At 38.6% G+C, this 11,110-nt stretch overlaps 1 protein-coding gene across 2 annotated transcripts in view; it reads right to left on the bottom strand.

The window, feature by feature from the left end:
• Positions 1-3,393: 3,393 nt before the first annotated feature.
• LOC137295101 (switch-associated protein 70-like) overlaps positions 3,394-11,110 on the bottom strand; it is a 47,451-nt gene continuing 39,734 nt past the window's right edge. Inside the window, exons 6-10 of one of the 2 annotated variants that reach the window (XR_010957560.1) lie at positions 9,891-9,953; positions 9,397-9,563; positions 7,116-7,314; positions 5,717-6,121; positions 3,394-4,929 (exon numbers count right to left, since the gene is read on the bottom strand). Coding sequence is in view for 1 of the 2 variants with exons in the window: in XM_067826397.1 (XP_067682498.1) it covers positions 5,909-6,121; positions 7,116-7,314; positions 9,397-9,563; positions 9,891-9,953 (642 nt within the window). In the remaining variant the exon portion in view is untranslated. Of the gene's footprint in view, positions 6,122-7,115; positions 7,315-9,396; positions 9,564-9,890; positions 9,954-11,110 lie in introns of both variants that reach the window. The other variant, XM_067826397.1, reaches the window with a different exon arrangement.

The following is an 11,110-nucleotide window of genomic DNA, read 5'->3' as shown; positions in this document are numbered from 1 at the left end:
AGATGAAATTTTATCTTTTGAACTGATAACTGATAAAATATTATCACTACAACACTCACACTTGCCATTTGTTAAATGGAAAGACCTTTGCAAATTTGGTAATCTTATTAAAAAAATCATATTAAATTGCTCGCTTGAATAACAATTGATTTTATTGTTGGACAACAGTCGATCTGTCATGATTTGCAGTCTTCCAATTGTGGGTATCTGCAGCTTGTTTTGTGGTATACTTCAGTGAATCATGATATAAATCATCATCAGAAATTTTGTCATTATGGCAACAGAGTTTGAAACTGTCACAGATGGTCACAGGTGTTAAATAAGTGATCAACCATTTTCCCACCTGTCAGTGACAATTGTTCCATAATTAGTGAGTGGACCCATGAAGAATAGGCCTTCCTAAATGAGTGAGCTGGGGTTTGTGCCGCTTTTAGCAATGGTCCAGCAATATCTTGGCAGGGACAACAGAAATGGGTTTCACACACTGTACACATGTAAGGAACTGAACCAGGGCTTTGGAGTGATGAACAAAAGCTTTAACCACTGGGCTACCTCACCGTCTGTTCAACAACACATATCATGTATTTTCAAAAGTTAATATCATGTATTTTCAAAACATGACATGACATGAGTCAGTTAGTTTTACAAAGCCTTAAGCAACATTCCAGTAATAATATGTTGAGGGACACCAGAAATGGTCTTCACACATAGACCCATATAGGAATTGAACCCAGGTCTTCAGCATGATGACTGAATACTTTAACCACTGGGCCACCCACTGACATTTGGCTGACATTTGGCTCAAGGTTGCATCAGTAAAAATACCTAGCATGAAATTATCAATTTACATGTTCCTGTTCCAGTAATAATTAATGTTGTTATTTCACCGAGTCGACTTGTATTTCGCTGATAACAGAACCAACAAGCACAAAAAGGTTTTAATTCACAGTTTCGCTATAAAAACTCAATGCAATTTTAAAAGACAGATACATTAACAAAATATCAATGTAATAAATACTAGGACGTAAATATCAAGATCATATTTGGGTTTTTCTTTTTGCAGTCTCCCTCAAATCTGAACTCAGGTGATTATCAACAAGTTGTACATTCATGAAAGATGGGTTGATGAAGTGGTCCTGTGGTTCAATCGCTTGTTCATCACGCCAAAGACCTGGGTTCGATTCCCAATGTGGTTACAATGTGTGAAGCACATTTCTGGTTAACCCGCCTGATGTTGATGGTAAATTGCTAAAAGCTGGTTAATAAACTTATATATAGGTGGGATGGGTAAGAAAACTGGTATCATGTACCCATTACTTACCCGAATCGGAATCAAGTACCCGGAAATGTAAGAAATACAGCATTTTGGACAACTTTCTGAATATTCAATCACAATTTGAGGGAGACTATTACACAAAGCTTCAACGGGAAACATTGAAACGAATCTCAGGTTATTTAATTACTTGCATTATTCTTTTAAACAAAAACTTTTCATTCCTTCTGTTACTGCAACTTCACTACTCACTGATCATCCACAGATAAATTACAGTCGATAATAATAATATCCATTAATCGAAGAATACCAATGATAAAATTGTGCATTATGTCAATACTGACAAAAAGTCAAAATATTATCTGACCTTGTCATTACAGAGTTATCTCCTTTCCTGGGTATTCGATTCCTAGAAATACGACTCAATTCCAGCTGTACCCGACCCGGCTTCGAGTACCTGTGCACCCATCCCAGCCATTGTCCTATATTAAAGAGGGACGATGGATCAGATCTCTCCACAACTCACAGATATCTCTTTTCTTTCAGGTGTTTGTAACTAGTGAGTGAGTAAGTATTTTTTCATACCGCCTTTAGCCATATTACTGCAAACTGATGACATGGGACAAAATGGACTTCACACATTGTACCCATGTGGGGAACTGAACCCAGGTCTTTGGCGTGATGAGCAAAAGTTTTAACCTCTAGGCCACCTCACCGCCCTGAGTAGGTAGAACTGATGTGATGCTGTTACATCTACAGACCACTTATAATGGTAAAGTGAGAGAATTTGATGATTTAATCCCAAAACACATTAGACCAAAATACTTTAAAAGATGGTACTTCCCTGCCTGGTGCTAGATTTGGGATTTAAACTCAACTGGATGGACTCATTAGGGGATATGGGTAGAGACTGGGGGTAAAGTAACTGTATGTAGTATGTTGGAGAGTGTTGGAGTGTGAGGACCAGTATCCCTGATGTGTTGAGGGCAGTGTTTGCAATGCTTAAATTTGACAGTTGGACATCAGTGGAAAGCCACCACAATCTACAGATCCTGAATGAAATCTGCAGGCCCATTTTCTCAAACCAATAAAAACTAAATAGACTGTACAGTTTTACACTGTTTCTACAAAACCAATTAGCAAACCCTTTGGCACAGAGACACGTTTTTATTTGTTAAAAAAATGGTTAAAAATATTTCTATGGGCAAAGCGCTAAAATGCCAGGAAGTGAAACTACGTTATCGGAACATGATGGATCATAGATCATTACCAAACGTTGATAAAAGGGAAAAAAAACAAGGAAAAGATTCCAGTTGCAAAAATGACTGATAATTTACTGAAGACCACAAGGGCCTGCAGATATCTGAAACTGCCAGCCCAATACAGTAACAACCATTGCTGGGCCTCCGGGCTGGCCATCATTTTCAAAGCTGGTAGTGGGGTGAGAGTCGGTATGTGTGCAAAGAGGAGTCAAATTCAGGTTGAGCAAAGAATCTCACATCAACCATTCGTATAAAGGATTTGGTTTTCACAAGAGCGAGTGAGCGAGTTGGACTTGACTCCTCTTTCAGCAACATTCCAGCAGTATCACAGCAGGGAACACCATGTGTGTAATCGAACCTGGGTCTTCGGTGTCACAAGCAGATGCTCTAACCACTAGGCTACCCCACCATCCATTCTGACAAGAGAGACACTAATAATGTTGACTATGGTAAGGACGTTTCATATTATGTGTAATGTGTCCTTGATCAGTGGCTGTTATGTCCTGTCATACAGCTGATGTTTCTCATGTGTAATGGGTGTCAGTGGTGTAACACAGGCAACGTACCTCTCCTCAGCTAGTTTTTATGAGATTCAAATCATCCCCAAGCTTATCTGATCTAAACTACTTAACACACTTTACATCACAAATTATTGTCTTATATTTAAAAATTATGCAAATTATTACATAAATAAATTCACTTTACAAAGAAAATATGACTTCCCAGTGAAAAATCAGTTCTGGAAGCACTTTGTATCCATCACCATGATCATCACCATGGCGATACATCATCATGATCATCATCATGATCATCATCTTCGTCATGATCATCATCATTATCATGACTTGGGAAGATCAAAACACTGCAATGACAATGCGGAATAACTGCATATCTGCACAAATGTGACATAAAAACTCATTTTACATTATAAAAAGATAAGTCCGTCAAGCACTGTACAAGACTAGTGTCGCAATAAAAGACTGTTCAGACAACTGGTTGCCATTGGTTCAGATTGGTTCTAATGTACAGCATGCATGATATAGTCAAAGAAACTAGCACCCAGTGACAAATACAGCGTATACCCCCAGGGCCATTACCACGGTGCTATCATGCATACAATCAGGTCATTGCGGGTTGGTCATTTACTACGGAGGATGGTGAGGATAGGAAGGGTTGTCATTAAATAACTGATCTAATTTTTTAGAAAAGAATAACAAGATCCTGTGCAAGGAACTGCGCTCCAAGCCGCACAGGAATGCTTTAAGCGCATTGTGGACATTTTAACTCCACTGACTCAAGTTGCCTGTGAGACACTTGAAGGTTAATAGTCATTACTTATCCCACCAGGTACCCATTCACTGCTGAGTAAACAGACGCAATTTTGAACAAACTCACTAGCCCCTTGAAGCTTATGTAGGGATCTTGTGATAGTTATTGGTGGGAGACATGAAAAATGCTGCATTAAATTGGATGACACAATCCTGAAAACAATCCCACTTGTCAACCCACCCCTATAATAAATGACCAATCCCAAAGAATGAGATGCTAAGATGAGTACCTTCAAAAAGAGGCTAATTAAAAAACATACAATCATAAGATTGTTTCCCAGTGTACGAATATCACACATTGCAACATATGCCAAATGGGAAACTTCCCATGCTTATTGAAAATTATTCTGAACATTCACAAAAGATCCTGTTTCATGGAAAAGTGCTTGAAATTCACTTCTAAAATATTGAGGGATCCAAGTTTTCAAATCAAAATAGAAGATTCAACCAGATAAAAATCTATGTAACCAAGGAAAAAAACATCATTGACCTTTAATATGTTTTAGCACTTGGGAAAATACAAACTTGCCCCATTAAGTACTTGTGCCTTAAAGGACCCTGTGGCATTGTGGGAAAAATTATCAAAATTAAACCATAAAAATGTTGACAAAACATTTGAAATATGTTTGGCAATCAATAACCATCATGCATATCACACATGGGTATCCATACAGATTCTATTTACATAGCCATATGTATATAAACATGTCCCAGACATCATACAGGCTTAATGCCATATTATCTGTAACAGAGCATAACAGTAAAAAATATATAAAAAATAAAGTCATCACAAATGCTGTATCCTCAGCGTCCACAGACTAAAAGCACATTTGAATATATACAGCTTCATTAATCATCATCTGTTCCGGTGGGCGGGATTGAAACAGGTTATATTCACATCAGAGATTCTGAGATGAGTGTCTTTGAAAATGTATTTACCTTGGCATCATTATTGTGGTCTGTTGTGTTCTGATGTATCTCCTAAAACTGTGTATTGCCCTATTGTGTTCTGATGTCTCAACTACAACTGTGTATTGGTCTAAGGTGTTCTGATGTCTCTGCTACACTGTGTATTGGTCTAATGTGTTCTGATGTCTCTGCTACACTGTGTATTGATCTAATGTGTACTGATGTTTCTATGTTCTGATGTCTCTGCTACACAGTGTATTGGTCTAAGGTGTTCTGATGTCTCTGCTACACTGTGTATTGGTTTAATGTGTTCTGATGTCTCTGCTACACTGTGCATTGGTCTAATGTGTTCTGATGTCTCTGCTACACTGTGTATTGGTCTAATGTCTTCTGATGTCTCTATGTTCTGATGTCTCTGCTACACTGTGTATTGGTCTAATGTGTTCTGATGTCTCTGCTACACTGTGTGTTGGTCAAATGCGTTCTGATGTCTCTGCTACACTGTGCATTGGTCTAATGTGTTCTGATGTCTCTACTACACAGTGTACTGGTCAACGGTGTTCTAATAACTATATCTGCTATAACTGTATTGGTCTACTGTACAGTGTTCTGATGTCTCTGCTATAAGTGTGTATTGGTGTAAGGTGCTCTGATGTGCTACAGCTGTATATTGGTCTGTAGTGTTCTGATATATCTGCTACATCTGTGTATTGGTCTACAGTGCTCTGATATATCTGCTATAACTGTATTGGTCTACTGTACAGTGTTCTGATGTCTCTGCTATAACTGTGTATTAATCAAAGGTGGTCTGATGTCTCCACTACAACTGTCTATTGGTGTACAGTGTTTTGATGTCACTATTACAACTTTGTATCAATCTAATGTGTTCTAATGCCTCTGGTACAACTGTGTATTGGTCCATAGTGTCTTGATGTCTCCACTACACTGTGTAATGGTCTACAGCGTTTTGACGTTTCAGCTACAACTGTGTATTGGTCGGTGTTCGATTGTTCCAACAGACAACCAAGAATATGTGAGGTGTATTAACCACGTCCTGTTCCAGTGCTCATGTGCCACTAAACCCACAACCATTTTTTCCAATGTCTCTGACATTAACCTGACAAGCATCCTCTACACTATAGCTGTGTAGTGGTGGGAGTAATGTGGGCTGTCTTGGCCTGGAAGTCTGCCTCTACAAAAGCACCTTTCCCCCTGTGTGTGGTGAAAGGGTCGGGATCAGGCACACACATGGGTCTGGCTAGTCCGATTGTTTTAGATTCCTTCACTTTCAGCCTCGCCTCCAGCTTGACTCTCTCCTCTTCGGCAAGTCGTAGCTTACTGGTAGCTTCCTGCAACACAAAGGAGACCAACAGTAAGGAACCTGGAAACAACTCCTTTTTGGCATTTTCGGGGTGATAAGGTGACATTCTGTTGGGACTGGGAGTTGGAATTTGCATTCCTGAAAATGCTCTGATAATACAAAGTACTTTGACCACTTCCTACATCCCAGTACACCTGGAGCACTCAGCCAGTCTCTCTGCATCCCTTCACACACACAACTGTAGTAGTGTTGGGAATTGGTTGAAATGTCATAACTGACGATTGGTTCATTTTAACTAATCAATCATTGAACAAACTGGTTATCATTTTTCATGTTTTACTCTAAAGGTTGTTTCTACAGACAAAATTGTTTAGAAAAAGAAATATGGTTCTCTGTTTCCCCATATTTCTTTAACAACAGTACAAAACGCATAATTTCACATCAACTTCTAATGAGGCTGCTTGCTACTTAAAAGTGATGATCAAAATATAATGAAAATAGTTCTCAAGAAATATTCAACAATGCTTGTCAGTAATTGAAGTGAGTTCTCTCAGAACACACGTTCTCAGGCGTTACTAACTCATAGGTCAGATGCCACTGCGACCAATCTTTGACCAATTCAATTCATCAGAACACCACTAAACTTATCAACAGTATTCCTTCTACATATCTGCAGTTTGTAAATAATCATATCTGGACCAAATAATACCATGATCAATAGCATGAGCATCAGCTTATGCAAATGGGATATGATGACACTGTCAGCAAAGTCATTGAGTCTGACCAGCTGATCCACCTTCTAGTATTGGTTGCTGAAGACCAGTGCTAACCCAGATCTTCACAGGTTCAAACAGTAGTGTAGTGCACTCTGTCCAACTCAGAGACAGTATTTTGTCTCCAACCTCTTGACAGGGAATAATTCAAGCTTCAGGCATCGATATAGGAAATTTCTGTGTACTTGTACTGCTGTCTATTTCTGACTTTCTAGTTGGTCCTAATTAGACAGGGTGCACTGTACTCACCAATAGCTGACTCTCTGCCTGTTTCCCCTCCAACTCGAGTTCCTTCAGCCTATCCCTGGCCTCAATTAGCTGATGGTCAGACTCTTGTCGGGCTTTCTCCATCCCAGCCCGCTGTCTTCGCTCCTCCTCTAGAAGCTGGTCCTGTTGCTCCTTCAGCTTCTCCAGCTCTGCCCTCTTCTCAAACTCTTCCTCCAGAATCCTGCAACAGCCACACCAGCCACATCAGGGAGGGACCATGCCCAGGAGGTGTTAACCCATAGATACCACATACATGCATGTACAACTTCCACCCATCACATGCTACTTATCTGGAAATATATATATGCAACTATTTACTGACATCAACATTTGTATGAAAAGAATGTACTATATATGTATGCTAAACACAGACAACAAATATGCCTTGAAATAACACAGTGCAAGAAATATTTTGCCTATTCTAAACATTTTTTAATATTGAACTTGATTTCATTGTTAGATACGCCTTTTATTTTTGACTGAACCAGATTTGATTTGATTTGATTACACACAAATCAATATACATGTCTATGGCTTAAGTGAGATGTTTGCAAGACTCAGATAGCCAGGTGAATAGGAAACTCAGTTGTATGATTCTTAAGCAGTTACTAAATACAAGTACATTTGAATCATGCAGATACACAGATGCACTAAATAGTGTACTATTAATGATTTACAGTCTTTCCCCCATAAATACATAACTATAATTAATGAATACATACATTTAACATGATTTAAGACTTGTCTTCACAGATATTTATGAGTGTGTATTTCCATGTGTGTATGAATCCATGTATCATTCTACGTAAACATCAATCCATGCATCTTTACAAGGTGGTATCAGTCCATGTATCATTTTATGTATGTATCAATTCATATATCCTTTGATGCGTGTATCAATCTATGCATCGTTTTATGTGTGTTTTAGTCCATGTATCGTTTTGTGTATGCATAAATAATTCCTTGACATGTATAATTCCTTGTATCCCTTCATCAATCCATGCATCCTTTCATGTGTCTCCCAATCCATGAATCATTTTATGTGCATATCAATCCAGGTATCCTTTCATGTATCAATCCATGTATCTTTTCATGTGTGTATCAATCCATGCGCCATTTTGTATGTATCAATCTAGCATCATTTTAAACCTATCAATCCATGTAAAATTTTAAGTGCGTATCAATCCAGACATGTATCAATCCTTATAATATTTTATTTGTATCGATCCATGCAGCATTTTATGAGTGTATCAATCCATGTATTTTTTCAAGTGTATCAATCCGTGCATAATTTAATGTGTGTATCAATTCATGCATTTTTTTAAGTGTATCAAAACATGCATAATTTAATGTGTGTATCAATCCATGTATTTTTTTAGATGTATCAATCCATTTATTTTTTTTTACGTGTATCAATCCATGCATCATGTAATGCGTATAGCAATCAATGTTTCATTCTGTGTGTGTATCAATCCATGTATAATATTATGTGTGAGTATCAAACCGTGTTTTATTCCATGTGTCCATTATCCATTCATGTAGGTATCATTCCATGTGCATCAGATATCATGTATCATTCCTCTTCAGTCTCGTTCCATGATTCTATCATTCCATAGATGTCCGTAATGTTTCATGACTGTCTATCTAAAGTCTATCATCCCAAGGAAATGTATTTCACAGGTGTCTTCATTTGTCAATATGTCTGACGCCTTAGATGTTTGCATCATTCAGTGCGAGTCTGTGTCACTGCATGTGTGACAGTGTCTCTGTCTTGCAATGTGTGTCTTTATCATAAGAAGTTTTTCTTCTAAAGCATGTCAACAAAAATAAAAAATACACTAAATGAGGACCACATTACCACATATATAGACACAAAACAGACATAAAAAAGAAAAATATCCAAAATATTTTCCTACCCATGAAACAAAGACATGACTATATAACTACATCACACACACCATTACACACATTGTTTCCCAAATCTACCCATTGCAATGAAGAAAGTGTGTATTTAATCTACAACAGTGTACAATAACAGTTACACAACGGAGGCATGTTGTCACACTGCTTTCTCCTCCCTTTCTTCTTCATCTCCTCAACATTATCTGGCTCATCCTCCAGCTCCTCCAGCTCCTCAAACTCTCGTCTGACTCGCCGACGCCGACGTGGACGCGGCAGTATGTCAAGATGAGAACTCTGACCCCCTTCATCCCATCCCCTTCTCCCAGACTTAATGGGCAGGGGTACAGCTCCTGGTGGGTACCTGGCTTGTAGGTTGCGGACAATCTCCTCATCCCGCTTGGCCTGGCGTTCCTCCTCAAGGAGCTTCTCCATCTGTTGTCGTATCTCCTCCAACTCTTTAAGTCGCTGCTGTTCTGCTTCTCGGAGCGCAGCCTGCTCACGAAGCTGAGCCTCGATCTCAGCTCTTGCCTGCAATGAAATTGTGAGGTCAAATTAGTACCTTAAAGCTCCAAAGATAATCACACAACAGGGTGTGACATTCAATGATGTCTGGCCCCCTGACAGGAGCATGAGCAAAGTCAATTCAGCCTGTTACGTTATGCTCTCGCCACGCTCTCTCATCTCTCATCTATCAGTCTTTATTCTGTCATCACTCACTCAAACCCTCAAGTCATTCACTTGTCTCTGTCTCTCACTCATAATTCTCTCATCACTCCCATTACCAATCCCTTGTCCCTCTCAAATCACTCAACACCTTCTAGTAACTTTCCCACCAGCACTGACCCCAACACTCACCTGTCTCTCTGCCTCCAGTTCTTGAAGATGCTGTTCCAGAAGAAGACGATCTCTATTGTTCCTCTGGAACATATACACTTGCAGTTGATCAAACCATAAAAAAACACCTAAAAATCCTCATACATCTTACAGATGTTATTACCTGGATAATAGGGATGACATATGTCATTATATTTTTATAGAACTTGACATAATCAGAGAACCTGTATTTTGATACTACCCATCAAAAGTTTAGATTCACTTAGAAGACTCACTATACATCATGTATGAATAAAAACAGTTACAACGAAGACGGATTTCTCCTCTAGCTTAGGGGAAACAGCTACATACTTTACGCAGATCAGTTACAAGAGAATCATGCATGAACATGCATGTGCAAATATCATGCATCTGAGCAGCTGTGTTATGGTGGAAAGTTTTGATAAGAATTCACCATTTTTGGCAAAGTTTCATCATTTATTGAACGTGTGACAATAATCTTGTCAACATTATGAATTTGTTTTACAATACACCAGTTCATGTATAAACAGTACCTTTAAACAGTGTGGATAATGATTACACGATGCCATTTAGAAAGAGGTCAAATGCAACATATGTCATATTTGGGATTTCACTTACTTAAAAAAGTACAAATTCTAGTACTTTTTTCGGTTGAGTCCCATCCAGGATTCGAACCCGCACCCTTAGAGTCAGGCACCTAATCGCCAGCACACAAAGTCAGCCGCCTAGCCCGCTCAGCCACCGCGACTTCCACAAAAAAAACAGGTGGGTGGGACTCAACCGAAAAAAGTACTAGAATCTTTACTAAGAAAGTGAAATCCCAAATATGACATATGTTGCAGTGTGGATAATGTTGCAAAATCTAGTTCAGAACAGTTGACTGAACTAAGTAGACACAGTTACACTAGTGACTCTAATTTTTTGATGGGTAGTAGACAAACACTACCAAAGACACATACATATATGATGCTATCCTGCACATGAAATTATATTGCCTTTGATGACTTGGCCAAAATCCACCCCTTAGGCTGCAAAAAAAAATTAAAATGTTTCTCGACCACATTTCTTTCAAGAGTGATGAGGGCGATAGGACTTTATTTTTAATTTTTTTTTAGGAAAAAGTGACGAGGGAGGAACAGATTTTATTTTTCTCTCAGAAATATAGTCAGGAAAGTTTAGCCTGTGTTAATGAGTAGTAGATTCAATGACATCCGTTCCTA

Source organism: Haliotis asinina, chromosome 1, assembly GCF_037392515.1.
Source record: "Haliotis asinina isolate JCU_RB_2024 chromosome 1, JCU_Hal_asi_v2, whole genome shotgun sequence".
NCBI lineage: Eukaryota > Metazoa > Mollusca > Gastropoda > Lepetellida > Haliotidae > Haliotis > Haliotis asinina.
Note: the sequence above shows the minus strand (reverse complement) of the source record. Positions and strands in the feature narration are given on the sequence as shown.